At 36.4% G+C, this 20,775-nt stretch overlaps 1 protein-coding gene, 1 non-coding gene and 3 pseudogenes across 2 annotated transcripts; 1 reads left to right on the top strand and 4 right to left on the bottom strand.

The window, feature by feature from the left end:
* Positions 1–1,587: 1,587 nt before the first annotated feature.
* Positions 1,588–1,704, bottom strand: LOC147290125 (U5 spliceosomal RNA). Its single transcript, XR_015121566.1, has one exon. It is a non-coding gene; the product is annotated as a U5 spliceosomal RNA (small nuclear RNA).
* A 1,373-nt stretch (positions 1,705–3,077) lies between these two features.
* Positions 3,078–4,443, bottom strand: LOC147290124 (3-ketoacyl-CoA synthase 19 pseudogene; annotated as a pseudogene).
* A 3,312-nt stretch (positions 4,444–7,755) lies between these two features.
* Positions 7,756–9,186, bottom strand: LOC147290123 (3-ketoacyl-CoA synthase 19 pseudogene; annotated as a pseudogene).
* A 1,023-nt stretch (positions 9,187–10,209) lies between these two features.
* On the top strand, positions 10,210–12,952 carry LOC147290122 (Pectin lyase-like superfamily protein). Its single transcript, XM_086236873.1, has 5 exons — positions 10,210–10,508; positions 11,327–11,678; positions 11,764–11,974; positions 12,074–12,142; positions 12,540–12,952. Exons 1-5 carry the CDS (start codon positions 10,382–10,384, stop codon positions 12,774–12,776), a joined length of 996 nt encoding a protein of 331 aa, XP_086092999.1. The 5' UTR covers positions 10,210–10,381; the 3' UTR covers positions 12,777–12,952.
* Positions 12,953–13,443: 491 nt separating this feature from the next.
* LOC147290121 (exocyst complex component EXO70H1 pseudogene) lies at positions 13,444–15,255 on the bottom strand (annotated as a pseudogene).
* Positions 15,256–20,775: the final 5,520 nt, after the last annotated feature.

Below are 20,775 nucleotides of genomic sequence, written 5' to 3'. Positions count from 1 at the left end.
GTAGTGCCCACCACTCTTGATTCATAGTTTTCAGTTCAACAGTCAACATTAAAAACTCAGCACAAGTCATGACATGTAGAGGGGATTCTCCCCAAGGAAAACCATATATACCAGCATCTCATAACCTTCATTTGATTCTATTTCAGATTTTCAGGTCACTTTTGAGCAATCCATTCAACCAGCTCATCATAGAGTTCCTCTACCTTCACGTTCAGACCAGCTTCCAAATTGCAGAGAATCTCCATGATGCCATTGTTTAGATCATGTGCATTTCAAACTTTGCTCATGCCCATTCACCCTTCTATTTCGAAGAGTTTAAGATTTCATTCAAGTTACTAAAGCTCCATAAGTAAAATTTCAAGTTCCAAACCCAGATCACCACACATCAATGATAAGAAACATGGCCTCATTAGCACCAGGTCTGATGCTTGGACTGAAATATGAGATACCAAAAAGCTTTAGTAGCTAATAATAATTCTCCAGTCCTTCATGTTCAACCCCAGAGGACCCTTGATCATCTTACCTATTAGTCTATTACCCAGCAAAATTCTCACCCTTTGAAGATCAGCTCACCAATTCAGTCTATCTTATAGTCCCAGAGCAATCCCAGAGCAATTCCAATTCCAATGCCCAACTCAGCAAAACTCGTATAAGCTTGCTAGTTCCTTTGTGGCTTTGTCAATTTCATACTTTACATGAAATCAGCTTGTGTGTAATTCCATTATGTGGATGAATCAGTCTGTGTATATTATGCTCTTTGAAATGTCAAATTTGCAAATGATTTTGCGCCATTGTTTAGTCTTACACCTCCTGTTTGAGACTTTGTGGGACTCAAAAGGCCTACTATGAGCTATATAACCCACCAAGAATGTTGGGCCATAATGACAATGATTCGGTTGAAGTTGTCCAGATTTTGTTTTTTTGGGCCTGACTTGTCCAGAGCTTCCTAATCACATAACTGATCATGATTAGGTTGCAAATTAGATATGGTTTAGTTTGAAATTTTTAATTTATATTACCCTAATACTTTATTATCCTACAATTTCATTCTTCAGCAAATTGTTTCCATTTTGAATTATACAATCCGTCTCTAAAGCGGACTGCCGCACACATTCATAGCGCGCCACTCATGTAAACTTTTTTGGATCTCATCGCTCATAACCCATTTGTCCGCCCAAAATCCAAAAATCTAAAATTTAAAACTCAAATAAATCCTGTCAAGAATTAGATACAAAAATCCGAAAACTTAGCATCCAAACTCCAATAAATCATGTCCAAAATGAGATAAATATTAGGGAAAAAACACTGCAAGAAACCTACTGCCTGGTCAGTCAGCTTTCGATCCACAAGGAAGAAATGAAAAAAACAAAGACCGAAACTTTATAACTAGCTAAATGATCCCAAGTTTCCTACTCTCCATGACAAAAAACTGCGGGACCATTTCTATTTTAATTTTTATTCAAAACAAAACGAGAGTCCTTGAATATGTAGCGCTGCACGCGCGTGTTTCTAATAAACACTCAAGTCAACAGCTTACTTTGCATTAGAGGCCAGTACTATATAACATTTGACACTAGCATTGTTAGGGGCACCCACAGAGGTGCGCCCCTCCAAAAATAGGCGTATGCCACTTCAAGCGCCGCGCACACGGTATTCTTTAGTAAAAGGCGAAAGAATAGTTCGCTTTGTGCTCAACGCATGGCTCCGAACTTTTAGCTGAAACCAGCTGCTTTATTTTAAGGCACTGAGACTAGGTACTTCTTTCTCTTCTGGTCGATGTGGGATTAGTCCTACCTACTCTGTTTACTTTCAACCTTACAACATACAAAAACTTAGCTCAAGTCACCACTCATTTGGTCCCTATATTGAGAAACAATTTCAGTCTATCTTATAGTCCCAAAGCAATTCCAATGCCCAACTCAATGACCCATAACTCTAATAAGCTTGCTAGTTTCTTTGTCAATTTCACATCTTACATGAAATCAGCCCTTGATTGAACCCAAGTGGTCTGTGTATAATTCTATATGTTCTTTGAAAAAGTCAATTGTGCAAATGTTTTACGTCATTGTTTATAGTTTTACACTTTCTGGTTGAGATTTTGTGGGGTAAAATTTGGGACTAAGCAAGGATGTTGCTTGGAAAATATTCAACGTGTTTGTTTGAAAATGTATATTTGACAACCACAGTTTGATAGGATTTCTAACCTGTTCACAACACTGCAGCATTGGCCAACTTTTGGTAAGGACAATTTATTATAATTGATGGTAAGAACAGCATTGGCCAGCTTTTTGGTGGCCCACACATGGGAAAACTATAGGTAGTCTTTTAAATGAGAATTTATTGTGTATCAGACATGGCAGTATATGGCACTCAGAGGGTGCATCTGTAATTCCCTATTCAAAATAATGGTGTAGAAAGTAGAAACAGTGCAAGATTCATAAAAATGTTAGGATGTACCTTCAATCTTCATGAATTAATGGAAAATTTATTGATCAACTTCTTATTGATATGTTACCTTCTGTTTGAAACATCAGCCCCTTGCCAATTCTTAATAACAAGATGTGCCAGGATACATGGTGAATATTGTGAAGCTCATAAGGCAAAAGGAGACACTTCCATCACTTATATATGCAGACTTACTTGACTTTATAGACTGAGTAGTTCATGTTAATTTATTTCAGAAATTAGAGGCAAGTGCATGAAACACCAATATCTGACAGTACGAATATGCATCAATGGACTGTCATAAAATAGGCAACGTATAGGTCGGAATGTTGAAAGCTTGACCATTGATTTGAGAAGTAGATATTTTCAGTACCAATATTCAAAATTGTAGCAACTTAGATGGATCTTATCCGAAATTGCTCTAGAAACACATGCTCTGGTTTTATGTATGAGATACATTGTTTTGTTGATGAAAGAAAATAGTACCCTTTAAGTGAGAAACTTTAAACAATCATATAATTGATAAAATCATAATCAATGCAACATACAATGAAGGAAAAAGATCGAAATGACTTAATCAAAACAAAGCTAAAACTAAACAAATAATTGGGAAAAATCAAGCCTAACAAAGTTTAGATACTCATCATTGAGCCAACTATACTTCTCCATGAAAGGATTGACAAGTATCTTAGGAGGGTAACAATCTATGCACTCTTCCCAGACATTGGCATCATCCAAATCCTTCACTACCTCCCACACAATGTTATTGCACTTAAAACCAGCTCCAAACCCACTCATCAGAATCCTATTGCCTTTTCTAAGCCTCTTTTTGGCTTCCATGTATCCCAAAGCATACCAAAAGCCAGCAGCTGATGTGTTGCCAAATCTGTGAAGTGCCATTCTAGATGGCTCAAGATCATATGCACTTAGTGATAAGCTCTTACCAATCCCATCTATGATTGCTCTTCCACCAGGGTGAATACAGAAATGCTCTATTCCAGTCTTGAGATTCAACCCAATTCCCACTGCTTCTAGCTTTTGGCTTTTTCCACTTCTGTTCTGAAGCCTAGAGGCCACAAGGTACCTAATTATTTCTCTCAGTGGAAGCACTTTTGGGACCAGAACTTGGAGGTTCATAGTGAAAGCCAGAGCTGCTGCTTTTGTGAGGTGTTTGGTAAGGCGAAAACCCTGATATCCCTTCTCATCTTCCAGTTGTATGCAACATTCATAGGCCTCATTGCTCGAGCCAATATGGGTTCTTACCAAACACTTCAATTTCAACATGGCTTTGTGCTTCAGGCCTCTGTTGTTTGTGAACAGAATCGAACACCCTCCTGAGCGAAAGAGGCAGTTGGTGAGCATCATGGACTTTTCTTTGCCACAATACCAATTGGGAGCTATGGATTCGGTGCTCACAACAAGGGCATTTGCATTCTTGTAGGTTTTGAACAAGTTCTGCACGACATCAATGGCAACGAGACTCGCACTGCAGCCCATTCCTGAGAGGTTGAAGGTCTTTATATCCTGCCTCATCTTGTAGCGGTTTACTATCCGAGCTGTTAGAGAGGGTGCAGGGGAGAACATGGACACATTAACGACAAGAATGTCGATTTGTGACGGAGAAATTATTGCATTAGTCTTGGCGAAAAGGTTGTCAAGCGTGTCGAAGATGATATTATCCATCTCCGAGAGTGCATCTGCTAGGGTGGAACAATTTTCTCTGCCTGCAATAATGTTTCTTGGGCAGGAAGTTTCCTCACCGATGCCCGAATTGACCATGGTTTTAAGGAGGAACCTGAATTCTTCTAACCCCAGGTTCTTGTTCCGCATGACGAGTTTTGCACATGAATCGGTGTGGAGCTTCATGTCCTCTGTGGCCTTGTAGCACTCATAGGCCAGCAGATAGCAGGACTGGTCTCTCCTTTTCAGAACCAACTTACAGAGGGAAAAGAAAGTAAAGAAAAGAGCCAGCAGACACATTGCCATGAACACCTCCATGGCTTTAGCTAGCTCAGAGAGAGAGAGAGAGAGAGAGAGAGAGAGAGAGGGGAGGGGGGTAGAGCCTAGAATTGTCAAGTGTTAAATGAATTGCATGCAAAACCTGAACAATTGTGATCTTTGATACGTACCCTGCACCCATCAATCTCTTATAAATAATGATCATTAATGAAAAAGATGTCTACTTTTACCTACAAATAAATAGTTGGTGCTCATTAAGATTATAGATAGGCCGTAGACACAAACATTCAATATGAAGAAAAACAATGCATGAGTCCATGACTGCCTGTACAGCATAATTGGTCGGAGCTAGCTTCCCAACTCAAATTATTTGGAGGGAGTGATAATGCATATATACAACTTGCCAAGTTGCCATAGGTTTTCTTTTAAAGGCAGATTGATGGTCATATGGCAAAGATTAATGGTGATGATCATGATCAAGTGCATGCAACATGTATATATATATCACCATGCACATAAAATGGCTTTCTAGTTCATTCCCGGCCAGCTATTAATTCTGCATTTATTGTCTTTGGCTGGAAATCTTTAGTAACAGTAACATGGTTGACAAATGTGGGGTTTTATCGATCTCTACCCTAAACCCTAAAAATCAAGTTTAGGGTTTTAAAGATGGTCTAAAGAATGAATGGTTCATATCATTAAACTACATTATATAATGCGAATAATAAGAAAGAAGGTAGCTATCATTCCCCTGAATGAGATGTCTCACTTAATATTACTCAATGGTGAACAATTATTAAATAGGATTCTTTGATACTGCCAAACAATATACTATATAAGACATCTTCTAATTGTGTGTTAACCAGGCTTCTGCCTAGCTAATTGTGTGAAAGCAAAGCAATATGTGTTTTTGGACCCATTAGAAGATTTATGATCTGTTGCACATTTTCAGAAGATGCTCATTGCTCAACCAATACTATATGCTGACTACTAAGAAGGAAATGAGATAAATTAATAACTGGTTGTCATTAATTATTGGATTAATTCCATAGGGTTTTTAGAAATGCATCTGAACCTCTTGATGGTCTTAACTCTTAACCTGTTCATTGTGGTACGGGGTGGGGGCCACAGGGAAAAGTTGTCATATAGTCCTTTAACTTTAACCCCAGGAAACTGGTACGTTATGTGACTTACACGGTTACACCGAACAATGTAAAATGGTAAATGGAACCCGAAATAAACTGCAGATAATGTGCTGAATTGCTGACGTGTCTCCAGGATTGCAAAGAAAAATAAAAGGTTGAGTCATTTGCACTCCACTCTTGTGGGGTCGCCCTCTCAAAATAAAATGTAAGTTTGAAGTCTTCTGTCAAGTGTCATAAAAGAAGAGACAAAATATGGGTCTGGTTTGGTAGCAACCCTTGTTTTATTCCCATTGGGGATTAGGTCCTTAAATTGCAGTCATTATCATCTTAATGTGGGTTTGTAAATCCATTTTGATACAGTTCGAGTTTGTATTATAAGAGAAGCAAGTTAAGCTCAAACAAAATATCTCTTGAACTTATACTCGAATTATAAATTGAGCTAAGTTCAATCATGACATACACTTTTAAATCGAATTAAAATTGGAGTATTTTGATGTTTAATTTAACTTGACCTATTTGTATCTGAGACATAAGGTACTTTGGAACTACACTGGAAAGTAATTGGATTTGGATTTGTAAAATGTCTGATCATAAGCCTAATTAGGCTTATATTACTATCGATCTCTCTCTTCTAGTTTGATCAAATTGAGCTAAGTGTGCTAACATAGAAATAGAAAGAGGCATGTAAATTTACATTAGAAGGCCGGGTTTCAAACTTTGATGTGATCCTATAAATGTGGCCATGTAAATCATGCAATACCAGCAGAGAACGTGTTCTAATGAATAATGATAAATGCACCCTGCTCAACTGCTCAAGTAGTTGAAGCTATTAATGAAAAAGCAAAAGAAAAAAAGAAACAATTATATCAAATTAATGGTGGTAAGAGAAAGGGCATTGTCGGTAGGGGAAAGATTAGAAGGTACTACTTCATTTCCTTTTCACTATTTTGCTTATGTGGACCTAACAATACTTAAGATAGATTATATTTTTGGCCAAACAAGATAATGGGGGGTAATATTCTGTCCCATATCTCATCTATTATCTAGGCTTGAACATGAGGTTTTGAATTCTCTCGTCTCCAACTGGTACTATTAGGAGGTCACTAGTTACAACTGACACTTCTTTGTTAACAAAGAAACCCCACACAAGTTTTTTAAGATAACTTTGGAGGCATACAAAATTACAAATTATACAATCACCCGAAAATCATAAATATTAAGTAAATTCGAGTTTTTTTTTTTCATTGTAAACATTCGAATTTAGTACTTTTAAATTTACATCTCATACCCATCTAATATTACCACTCGGGCATCTGTGTGGTTTCCCATTATTTTTTTTGCTTTCTTATTACAAGCTCACAGTAATGTCACATTGAAAAAATGATAAGGTATGATTGAAGATGGTCTAAATTCTTCAACCAAGATCTTGGCTGAAATATTAGCTAGTACATATGGATAATATGGGTCTCCTTCAAGTTACCTTACCAAAATTACTTATTCTCGATCTGTTAAAATTGCTGCAATGGTAGAGTTCTTAATTGCTAGATTTTCTTAATTTTCATCTCTTTTTACTCCCCAATTAAAATGTAGAAAGCCTAGAAGGGACAAATTTTCATCACCTAGCTAGGTATATATAATTATATATCTTACAGGCTTTTTATAAAAAGTAGATCTCATTTATCTTCGCTAGTCTACTGGGAAGTCATCAATATATGATACATATGATTTGTGAAAGGGTGTACGTAGTGTAGGCCATTGACCAGAGGTAGAACTTCATGACCCTTGTTACATATAAATGGCTATCATAATTGCCAAGTACGTAGTTGGGTTCAAAAGCAGACTTAATTGTTTGCTCTCTTCAGAAAATACACCATGCTCCTTTCTGGAGTTTCAGATTGTGACAACTAATTTTTCTTAAGATGATGCTCCTTCTGCAGTTCAGACTGACAACCTATAGACATATATCTTGAACATATAACAGGTATACATATGGTTTATTGATAGTTCTGAAAAAAAATCCATTCATGTAGATCGAGATTACCACAACAACCTTGACCTACTTCAGATTTATGAAATACATCATCTCCTTGAAATAATTAAAATGGAATATTCCTTACAGAGGCAACTCATAAGAATAGTTCCTCAAACAATGCAAAGTAGTGCAGCATTAATATAACAAAGCTTAGAAATATTCATTATCATTGATCTACCATACCTCTCCATGAAAGGGTTGACCAATGTCAGACATGGCATTCATAACCTCCTCAAACTTAACAAAGCTTAGAAATTCATCATTGATCCAACTATACCTCTCCATGAAAGGGTTAGCCAAAGTTCTTGGAGGGTATCTGTGTATGCAGTCTTCCCAGACATTGGTATCATCCAAGTCCCTCAACACCACCCACACACAATTATTGCATTCATAGCCTGCTCCAAAGCTCACCATCAGAACCTTGTCATGCTTCTTAAGCCTCCTTTTTGCCTCCATGTACCCCAAAACATACCAAAGGCCACCAGAGGATGTGTTGCCAAATCTATGAAGTGCCATTCTAGAGGGCTCTAGATCATATTCATTGAGTCCCAAACTCTTACCAACCCCATTAATAACTGCAGCTTCAGTTGGAGGTATGCAGAAATGCTCAAGTCCAGCCTTAAGATTCAAACCAGTACTTCCCACTTCTTTAACAGCAACTTTTTTTCGACCACGAGAAACTATGACAAAGCGTAGTAATTCTGTCATTGGTAACACTTTAGGCACTAGTACTCGCAGGTTCATTGTAAGAGCTATAGCAGCAACTTTTGCTATGCTTTTGCTGAGGTTAAAACCCCTGTAGCCATGCTTATCTTCAACTTGAATGGAGCAACCATATCCTTCGTCACTCGAACCCATATGGGTTCGGACTATACATTCCAATTTCAACAGGGCTCGATGCTTCAGAGCCCTGTTGTTGGTGAAAAGCATAGAGCACCCTCCCGAGCGGTAGAGACAATTAGCAAGCATCATGGGCTCGACTTTGCCGCGGTACCAATTTGGACCTATAGACTCTGTGCTAACTACAACAGCATACACATTCTTGTAGGTTTTGAACAAGTTCTGCACAAGATTAATGGCAACAAGGCTTCCACCGCAGCCCATTCCCGCGAGGTTGAAGGTCTTGATGCTGTTCTTCATCTTGTAATGGTTTATAATCCTGGCTGTTAGAGATGGTGCTGGAGAGAAGAGTGACACATTGACAACAAGTATGTCAATTTGTAAAGGTGAAACTCCTGTTCTGTGAAACAGTTTGTCAAGGGTGTAAATGAAAATGTCATCCATTTCCATTAGTGCATCTTCTAAACTAGGACAGTCTTCGCGCCCGGCGAGGACATTTCTTGGACCATAAGTTTCCTCGCCAAGGCCAGAATTGACAATGGTCTTCAGGAGAAACCTGTAGTCTTCCAGACCCAGGTTCTTGTTCCGCTGAATGATTTTAACACAGGATGAAGTGTCCAGCTTCCTGTCTTCTGTGGCCTTGTAGCACTCATAAGCCAACAAATAGCAGTGTTGGTCTCTCCAATGTTGAAGAACCAACTTTGAAAGGTAGATAGAAGCATAGAGTAGAGGCAGTGACCAAATTACCATGTAGACCAGCTCCATAGAGAGAGAGATGGAGAGATTGTTATGTTGGTACTACTTATGTATGGAACTATTACTCACTACTTCATGGAGATTTTATAGTACATTTGGTGGAATTGTATTTCTGTTCATAGAATTTGAATTCTCTCACTGTCTTGATTTTCATTGAGTTTTTAATCTAAATGAATCATTAATAATCTAAAGCTTTATGCTCTCGGAATTAGTTTAAGTGGTCAGAGAATGTGGTACAATGAGTTAGGATGGGGATAAATTAAAGTTCGATTTTCTCTAATGTAACAAAAAAAATATCTAAAACTTCTCACATTTTCTTTAGAGTTTAGTGGTAATACTCAACCTTGGATTTCTAATGAAAATTAAAGATATAAAGAAATTAATAAGATTCAGAAAGTAATACCAAATAGAAATTCACATGGTATGGTCAAAAGAATCATTAACTTGTTGTACTGTGTAGTATATTGGCGACTGCTATCCAATTAATTTGATTGTAATAGTTCATTTTTCAGATCTGTGTTGGACTGTTATTCAATTTAATTGTAGTCACATCTTTAATTTCGGCTTGTAGTTGGTATGATCAGTGTAGGCCTACGCTTATGAATTGATTCCATTAGAGTAAAAGCCTGAAAGGCAAAGAAGCAGTCCAGCCACTCCATTTATATCATCGGAGCCCGTACGCGCTTCATATTCACTTTGAAAATGTGTGCCTATTAGGCTTTGTTGTTTGCTCCAATAGGCCTCTTTTCTTAGGCTCCATTTATTTAAATTAATTAGTCTAAATTGTTTGATTTTCTTTTATTATTTTAACTATAAATTTGGTTATTAATAATTATTTAGTTTAGTAGATGAAATTTAATTTAATTTTTTTTTAAACGAAGTCTTGTTAATAAAAAGAGTATTCAATATAAGGTTCATACTATATTATTTTGATAATCTAACTACAATGCAAAATGAGACTTCATCCAATAATCCTTTTCTTTTTAGTAAACAAAGAAGTATATTAAGTTATTAACTAAAAAGAGGCCCTTTCAAAAAAAAAAGAAAAAACTAAAAAGTATTGATTTTTCTAATTTTAAATCTATTAATTGTTGGATGTAGGATCGATTTTCGGGTAAATTTTGTGACCGCCAAATTTTTGCAACGACCTGTGGCCATATAGAGGCGGCCAAGAGGCTTTGATTTGAGCTACAGGAAGACGGACATGGCTTCGTTACCGTACGCCGACGTGGATTTCACCTTGAGAGCAATGGCGGGTCGGGCAGAGGGGTTCGGACGCTTCTCCATCGGAGGCCTCCACGGCCCGGTCTATGTCGTCACCACCTTGGCAGGTTCTCTGTTTCACTCCTCTTTATTGTTTGTTGTTCATTAGCGTGCTCTTTTGTGACGCTTCTTCATTGCTTTGATTTTTGTTTGGTAGTATTATTGGTTTAAATTTGGCCAATTTTGATTTTAATCGTTTAGGTCAGTGATGATGGGGTACCAGTGAAATTTGTGCATTCTTGTCATTTCATTTATTGGTCGGTGTTCAATTACATGCTTGGTCCTTAAGTTGTATCTGTTTTTAAGTAAAATTTAATGTGGGGTGGGTTGGAAGGAAATGAGAATTTGAGAGCTATATTAGCCCTTTAGCTATTATTTCTTAAACATTATGCAGCAAAGTGAAACACTTTGGGCATTTTGCTTGCCTATATTGTCAAGGATGTGTAATCAAGCAGCGCATGCTGCAGCTAAGTTTGGTGTGTCTCACATGGCTGGAGGAGCCAGATTGGCTGGATTTCCATACTCCAAAGTTATGCATCTGTTTTTGCTGCTTATTAATAATATTGCCAGCTATCTATTAGAAAAAAAAATATATATATATATATATAAAGGTATCTTTCTGGAACATATTGAATATTTATAAATAGCTGCTGCAATTGCATTGAAGAAACACAATTTCCTTATTAGAAAAAGAAGAAGAAAGAATTCAAAGTATAGAATTTGAGAATCTAAATTATTTTGGTTTTTGACTGATAATGGAGAAAATTAGGAATTAGCTCTGTGTAAGTGACAATATGATCGAATATGAAATTTCTAAGAAAGTGGGTGGATAGCATGTTTTGCATATTGCATTGGGATAAATAAAATGTTGTGTTTTGGTATTTAGATGATGGTCCAGGTTCACTTCGTGAAGGATGCCGAAAACAAGAACCACTCTGGATTGTCTTTGAGGTTTCGGGCACCATGCACCTTTCATCTTACTTGAGTGTGTCATCTTATAAGACAATTGATGGCCGAGGCCAGAGAATAAAGCTCACAGGAAAGGGACTTAGACTGAAGGAATGTGAACACATAATTGTATGCAACCTTGAGTTTGAAGGTGGTAGAGGACATGATGTCGATGGCATTCAAATAAAACCAAATTCTAGGCACATATGGATAGACCGGTGCAGCCTTCGTGATTATGATGATGGACTGATAGATATCACCAGACAAAGTACTGATATAACTATTTCTAGGTGGGTTTAAAATTTTGCATATTTAGCATGTAAATGTGGATACTGAGCTAGTGCCTCTGATGGTTTCTTCTTCACTTGGCACCAGATGCTACTTCATGCAACATGACAAGACGATGCTTATAGGAGCTGACCCCTCCCACATTGGTGATAGATGCATTCGGGTGACTATTCATCATTGCTTTTTTGATGGGACAAGGCAAAGACAACCTCGTGTTAGATTTGGGAAAGTTCATCTTTACAACAATTACACTCGAAACTGGGGTATATATGCTGTTTGCGCCAGCGTAGAATCCCAGGTAAATGAGGCTTGTTGAACATCTAATTTCATCTAAATATCTCTGGGTCTGTAGAATTTATCTGAATTACAATTCTAATAATTTAATTGTTCCTATCAGATATACTCTCAATGCAATATATATGAAGCAGGAAACAAGAAAAAGACTTTTGAATTTTATACAGAAAAGGTACATGACCATCTTTCACTCGAAACTGCATAGATGAAGTTTTTCCCAATCATATAAGCTCCCTTCATTACATCCACAATAGCATTATATTCTGCCACATGGTATAGTGACACAGCAATCATATGCAGACTTTTTGTGACATGCATTATTTTCCATTCCCCCCTCCCCCCCCCCCCCAAAAAAAAAAAAAAAAGAGTGAATGTTGAACTCTTTATCAAAGGTCCTAAAATCAGCAATATGCCACACATGCTTTACTAAGTCAAATATTTTTTTAAACTGAAAAGAAGATAAGCTACTATTTATTCTGCCTTTGCAAGTTCTTTAAGTAAAAAATGGTTACAGCCCATTGGCTGTGAAGACATGCATTCAGTCTCAAATGCTTGCAATCTTTCAATAGGCAGCAGACAGAGAAGAGGTGAAGTCTGGCTTCATAAGATCTGAGGGGGACCTATTCCTGAATGGAGCTCAACCATGCACTTTAACAGGATTCAGTGAAGAATGCATGTTCCACCCAAGTGAATTTTATCCACATTGGACTATTGAAGCAGCCTCAGATTCTCTTAGAAGTGTTCTCCAAATTCTTACAGGTTGGCAATCTATTCCTAGGCCAGCAGAGCAGGCAGTAATTGGATAGCTTTTTATTATCAATCATGTATAACATGATCTTATAGGTCCTATCACAGAATAGGCTTTACTTTTGTTTAAACTGATCGAGTTAATGAACACCATGAAATTTGCTTTTGGCCCCTGTAATATTCATGACTTTGTCGACTTTGAATTAATATACCTTTATGAAATCATTTTTTTATATCCTAGCTAAAAGTAGGAACCGATCAATTATGAAGGTATTCCATAACACACATGCACACATGTATGTATTTACCAATGCACATCTTCATGTATGCATCTATGGATACCAAGATAAATATGTCTTTCTAGAGTATAATTAACTATATTGAGCTACTAAAGACCCAATTGAATTTATTTAACATAACCTAATCAGTTTATTTAATATTTTCTGTTTGGAAATATTAAGCATTCAAACGTAGACATCTTTTATATGATCATCATTTGGTTTTTTTATTAAGTTTGGTAAACTTCCAAGTTGATTAAGATCTGGAGCGACAGATTATTTTTCCATACTTGACTGGATGATTCTCTATATTCTATCATACAAATTAATAACTTGAAGATTGAGAAAGATCCCAGTTCTTATTATCACACTATTTATATACAACAGTCATCAAAAGGGTACAGTTTGTATTGTAGTAGCACTGTATTACCTTAGAGGGGGAGGCATCTCAAGTCCCGTGGAACAAATTTGACAAGTAATTCCCCAAGTCATCTGGTGAAAATCTTACCAGAAACTCCAAATTTTTCTCCCCTCTCAGCATCACCAAGTATGTGTCGTGAAATTCTTTATATGTTGGTACAAGTTTCTCTGCTATTGACACCTTCAAGTCATCCCTCAACTTCCTATCCTCTACAATCCACGATGTATGTTTCCTGTATGCCTTTTCAAAAGCTGTGTTGAACCTCCTAAAGCACTCCTTCGCCATTTTAGGAGATATTTCTGATGACTTCTCTGGTAATGATGAGAACACTTTTTTCCAGGCTGTGGATTCATAGTCTGAAGCATATAGTTTAACCTTCTTCGTATGTTGAGATACCCACACTTCACCCAAGAGTAATTTCAGGTTGGGTGTATGTTGCACCTTCTCAACAATGAAGCGAAGATTGTTGGCAAGGAAGAGATATGACAAAGCGACATCTTTATAAAGCTCAGATTTGCTGTCAAGCTTGCACAAAAGAACAAAAATGAGCCAAGCTGACACTGCTGGAGCTGAACCATCATCAGACATTGGGGCGCTCTTGAAGTAAGTTTCTTGTGAAGGTGAATTTCCCAATGGGGGATAGTCAGCAAGGATATCAGAGAGAATTCCATTGTAACCTGCTAGTGAAGATACATAATTCATCACTGATTGGGTCAGTGAGTGAATCCCTCCCCCCACCGGAACTTTCGATGAGTCCTTTCGAATGGTTGATCCAAAATCAGAAAGAATATGTCGGACAGAATCTGAAAGTTTGAGCCATGATAAAAGAGCTTGCATTTTAATAGCTGAGGTTGATTTAGCGTTGAACGTTGATTCAATCTCCAGCCAAATATCAGATACTGCTTTATAGAGTTCCATTAGCCAGAAAATTCTTGCTGGGGCTTTCTTGAGATTCACAATGAGTTCAGGAAATCTGAATAAGGTGGCTGCTCCTTCTTTGATTATCTCATAGAAGCATGACTCTCTGATTGTCTCAGATGCTGAAAACACATGATCACATAGGATTTTCTCTCCTTGAAATAGTGTTTTCACAGCAACCTTTACAGCATGAATCCAGTGCTTGATTATATTTTCTAGTGCTTCCGAATCCATTTTCTGAATTTGAGAAGCCTTGAACCGTTGGATTCCGAGGCGGTACAATCCCCAGTCCACTATTGACTTTCGGCAAATTTTGTATATTTTCAGGCACTCTTGAGCATAGCCAGACTTGATCATGCAATCAGCTATTGACTTGAGGTCTGACATGGCGAGTGCCGAGACCCTCTCAACCTCTGTAACAGCCGACTCACCAACAATTTCCAAGTCATCTTCTGTTCCAGCCTCGTCTTGATCATCATCAAGTTTGCCTGATCTGCCTGAGGATCGACTAGAAACTGATTCTGGGTCAAGTTGATCATGGTTTTCAAACAATATCTGATAGAACTCTTTTTCAAGCCTTTTCATCGCTATTTGCATTAGATTTTGAGCATGTACAAGCTTTCTGGATGCAGACCTTTCACCAACTAGAGTATCCATAGCATGACGCAAGTCCTCTACGGATTTGAGAAGCTCTTTGGCTTCTTTTCTGCTATGCTGGAAGAGATACGTGAGTTTGGTGTACGAGGAGGAATCTGGATCCCATTTGGTGATGGTGGATTCAGCATTTTCAATGTTTTCTTCGATCATTGATAGAGCCAAGTTGCGAGTAGGGATTGAAGCAGCACAAGACCTTGAACGTGAAAACGAAGGAGAAGAAGACGAGAGGCTTTTGGCAGATGAGGAGTAGAAAAGGCTTCGCATTCCTTTTCTTCGTGCGGCAGCACTCCTCTTTAACATATTTGAGCCTGGAAAGGGTACTGTCAAGCTCTTAAACTGGAGGTAATTAAGGGGAAGAAGATCGAGCTTGTAAGCTCAAAGATGAGCCTCCAATTCTCTCTTTGATTTTTTACTTTTTTTGGTGACAGGTTACTGCTTATTTTTCATGGTTATGGTCCTATGGACTTGGAGGGGTTATATAGAGAAGAGCTGTAAGCTAGTTCCCAAGTGATCGAGGAAGGTGGATTACTTGAATCCTTAGACTTGGCTGACTCTGCTTATCTTGCTTGTCGTACGTGTTTATCGATCAGTCTACGTGTCCATCGATCAGCTGGCCGGTACAATTTTTTATATACAAATTTGTTAAAATTAGGAATAAGGATAAAAACCCAAGTGAATTTTACTGGCCATGCTTGGTCAAGCATTTTTTGCATTGTACGTTTTTTCCTGTTTTTATTTATTATATATATATATTTATCATATTCAATCAACCCGGCCAAGCTGCAGCATTGCAACGCAACTTTATATATACTTCTATATCGATCTTACCACAGAATTAATAACATAATATATCATCAATATCAATTTACAAATCATTGATTTAGATAATATTACTGTTCTCTTAAATTATATGACTAGCCCACTTCGCGGAAGAGCTCTTGTTTTAATTTGTTTTAAAAAATTTCTCATGAGCAGTCCGGTCAAGTTTGTTGAACTTCTTCTTCCGTGTTAAAAGCAAAAGGTATACGTTCACCTTGTAACTCATTATTTTCGATCTTATCTTTAATTGTTTTTTATGAAATCGCCCTTTATATATTGTTAGATTATATATAGGTTTTAAATGTGAATTTTTTGTTTAAATATATAATTCAGATTAATAATTTGATAATATAATATATTAGATAATTGTTAATTAATCCTTTCAACACAACCGATATTATACTATTGGTTTTATTTGAAGTTGCATGTGGAGAAGGTATATATGCTAGCTTGTAGCTTCAGGCCGGAAGCAAAACCTACCCCATCGATCTCATCTTCATTTTTGTGAATAACTTGTGATAAGTACGGTCTAAAGTACGTATAGCTAGGTAGATTGATCACTAATCAATGAATAAAAAAAATTAATCACTAATCAATAACCACCTACTGGTTTGAAAAACGAAATAAAAAACACGTACGGGTATTTGACATGCATGCATATATATGCGTCATAGTGGGAGGAGAAAAGTATGCGAAAATGATGGGTGGAAAACCGTACGTCCGTACAGTCCTCATCAGGCTCTCGCCCGCCACAACTGTTAGACTATTTTATTAATTATTTGACAAATAATTAATAGTTTTAGCACACCAAATTAAGGGTCGGTGCTTAAAAATTGTCTACTAGCTAGCAAGTAGCAATAAAAAAAGAAAAAGTCAACTACTGGCACTGGATTTTATATGTTAATTCTAAACTCTAGCTAAAACGTACAATATTGTTGTTTGTACTTAACCTTGGATAAAGACCATACCTGTCTCGTAGGTTCCAGGTATTTTTGTTGCCGGAGTTAAGATTTTGGGGATCGAAGCGAATCATTGAATTTGTGTCATCAATTCTCCACATAAATTGGATTGGCTATTTTTAAGTGGCTGAGCTGTAAATTTGATAAATAAATGAATCATTTGAAATTGGGTTATTGTATTTTTAGATTAAAGACTTAATCTATAAAAGGTATATAAATTTGAGATTCAGAACATTAGAGAGTTTGAGACGTTCGCCTCACCACACTATAGGTCTCATTGTGAACCGAATAAGGGAGTTAATAACGTCGGTAAGGCCATTTTAATTATAAGCTTGTCCTGCAGTACCCATATATATTTAGTTGCTGGAATTAATAGTAAAATTATTAATCATATTGACATCTTCTGTTAAAATCATTTTAAAATCGTCTTTTAAAGATTATTTTTATAAAAAAATTAACCAAATAAAAAATCTTTTAATTATCTAATTGTTAAAAAAAATGGTTTGATAGATATTAGATTCATCACATATTTATTTGATAATACTTTATTTATCAGAAATCTTTCATATTTGATTAATTTTTAATATAGATAATTTTTAAAGAGTGATCTAAAAAATAAATAATTTTAATCATACAACTATATTAATTGTATAATGAAAAATAAATGAGAAAAAAAAAAAAGGCAACTACCATTCCTCCCAAAAACAGAACAAACATTGTGTCGCTGTTGTTGAATTATGAATGAGACTACGTATATAAAACAAAAATCAACGGGTTAGAATTGAAGGTACGGAAAGGTAATATTGTCTTTCGTCATTTTATAACAAATATTGTGTAGCTGTTGTTGAATTATGAATGAGCCTACCTACATATATATAATAAAAATCAACGGGTTAGAATTGAAGGTACGGAAAGGTACTATTGTATTTAGACATTTTATAACAAATATTCGAATATTTGAAATAGGATATTAGTATTTATATTTATAGCTCAAAGGCTGAAGCATGCATCAAAGGCTGCAGCATGCATCAAAGGCTGCTGATGCACGCAAGCAACGAATTAAAATGTGGAGCACCAGAAAGAGTAGACTGTGACGTTGCTGATGCAACTGCCCCTGAAATCTGGTCGAGGGTACCTAATACACTTTTGTTTGTATGCAAGAGAACAAAATCGGGTAATGGTTAAATTTGCTTTTGGTCTATGTAGTTTCGATCAAGTTTTAATTTTATTTCTATATTTTTAATTTTTTAATTTTGATTATGTATTTTATAAATCGTTAAAATTAATTTAAAAACATATTAGTATTTATGTTGATCAGATTTGATCATATGCGGATGAGCGAACATGCGAATGTGCCACTGAGCGCTAAGTCTATATTCCCACCGAATGCTCAGTGAAGTTTTTTTATAACAGGCGAGAGCTGCAAGCAGCGTTCAGCGCTGCTTTCACCGTTGGTTTTTGAGGGTATACCTCGATGGGTGCACCTCATCCTCTCTTAGGGTGTAGAATGGCCTTAGTGAAGGCGTTATGTTAGAATTTAATCCTGAAATTTTGGACTCCGCAAGACTATAACATAAACGCCGTCAAACCAGCGCCGAGCGCTTGGTGCTGCAAAAATTTACACTACTGAGTGCTCGGCGTTGGGTGCGAAACGTGCGGATGTTAAATTTGACGACTTAATTGATAAAGATGCTAATGTGTTCTTGAATTGTAACGGTTTGAAAAATACAATACCAAAATCAAAATACTTACAATGTATATGAATGAAAGTAGAATTAACCCAAATTATAAGGACTAAAAGTAAAATTTAGCTTAATATAAATGACATTGAAGACAGAGTAAACAAATTTGGGTAATTAATAATCAAAAAAAAACTAATATTAACTACCAAAAACTAGAGAGATTATGAACAAGAAGAAAAGAAAAGGTGAAACATCGCAACCAAAAATTGGTGATTTTTAAAGGATTATTATTTTCTAGAGTGCGTTAACATGCAGGTACTGATACCACAAATTATTAACCAAAACCACCTAAAGCCCCTTTCTTTCTTTGCGGACCAACTACCACAATGCTAATATTCTTTTGCGGACACCACGCCTAATATTCTTTTTTTTTGCCAAATCGATCTCTTTCTTCAACTTTACCAAATCGACAATTGTTCATCTTCATTCACAAACATCGTTCTGCAATTGCAAGCTTGCAACTCCAAAAAAACTGCAGTTTCAGTTTACTTTGCAGTTTCAGAAACTGCAGTTTCACTTACACTACAACTGCAAGCTTACAACTCAAATAAACTGCAGTTTCAGTTCATTTGCAGTTTCTGAAACTGCAGTTGCAACTCAAATAAACTGCAGTTTCACTTACATTACAACTGCAAGCTTACAACTCAAAAAAACTGCAGTTTCAGTTCATTTGCAGTTTCTGAAACTGCAGTTGTAACTCAAATAAACTGCAGTTTCAGTTCATTTGCAGTTTCAGAAACTGCAGTTAGTAACTACAACTCCAATAAACTGCAGTTTCAGTTTACTTCCAATGTTCCAGAAATTGCAGTTTCAGAATCAAGAACCTTCTACTGATAAAAAATCAAAGTAGGAGTCTACGTACCACAAGTGGTCAAAGCAGATCTAGAAGGCTTCGATCAAGCTCGGAGCAGATCCATTAGAAGGCTTCGAGCAGGCTTCGATCAAGCACACAGAGAGAGAGAGAGAGAGAAAGAGAAAGAAAGAAAGAAAGAAAGAAAGAAAGAAAGAAAGAAACACACGCAGCTGCTAAGCAGCCCACTCAGCTGCGGTCAACTAAAGCCCATGCAGTCAAACTAACCTAATTGTTAATAAAACTAACCTAATTATTATATATTAATAATAGTGGTACTACAAGTTAAAAAACATAGGAAATGTGTAGTTATGGGTAATTATTTCTATTTTCTATATGGATGATCACATTTCAAATGTACATTGCAAAGAGTTGACTAATTTTTTTCCACATGTGGAAGTAGATATGCATATTTAATTGCAAAGAGTTGACTAATTGTAACGCTGTGAATCAGTCAAGTTGCTTGTTAGCACTCAGAAGATTGGCTTCACAGTTAATAAGGATTTGGATTATCTCTTATAACTGTTTTATGTGTAAAGCTAAATTAAAAATCAAATAAAACAAGCAAAAGATCAGAATTCTATTAAGAAAATACTTGCTAAAAATTAAACAAAGTTAATAAGTGAAATCGAATATGAATCAATAAATACAACACTTTTATTATTTTTTCAAGTTCAAAAAGGCCCGACACATCAGCATTTCACGTAGAATAAGTCCAACACTGACTGTCAAATTATTTGAAAATAAATATTTGGAGTTGTTTCTACTTCTCTAGTATTTATTCAAAAAGTTCATAAATATACATGTCAATCTGCCTTGAAATCTTGTGTCCTCATAACAAGAAATGTGGACCCCAACCCAACATCTAAAGGGCCCAAAAAAAGCTCAACGCAACGACAAAGCCTGACAGAAAGCCCACAACACGACTATAAGCCTAAGCAGCCCAAATTAACAAGAAGCACAGAAACAGAAAAAACTGTCAAGAAGATGATACAAAAGTAGAGATGATGCTAGGGATAGAAACTAAAGCTATGCATGAAGATATGTCAAACTTGTAATTATTCCCACACAAGAAAGATGATACTAAATTAGAGATCATACAAACTAACCTAAAAGTGCCTAGACTATACCATGCGGACACTGTTAAAACCATTGGATCTTTGGATGGTGGGTGTAGTTTTCCTTTTCCAACTTTGGATTATATAGTGAATATGTGTGCATATGTGAAATCTTAACTATGATTGCATCCAACAAAATCAATTCAGTTTGGGTAAGACATCCCCCCAAACAAGAGAAGTACGTGTACAACCACAAACTCAAGTCTTAATTTCCAATGAACTCTATTCCGCAAACTAAAAACAAGACCTTAAGCGGTTGTTATGAACCAAAAAAATGAAAATAAAATTTAGCTACA

This window comes from Dryas octopetala, chromosome 3 (genome assembly GCF_963921425.1).
Source record: "Dryas octopetala chromosome 3, drDryOcto1.1, whole genome shotgun sequence".
Taxonomy (NCBI): Eukaryota; Viridiplantae; Streptophyta; class Magnoliopsida; order Rosales; family Rosaceae; genus Dryas; species Dryas octopetala.
Note: the sequence above shows the minus strand (reverse complement) of the source record. Positions and strands in the feature narration are given on the sequence as shown.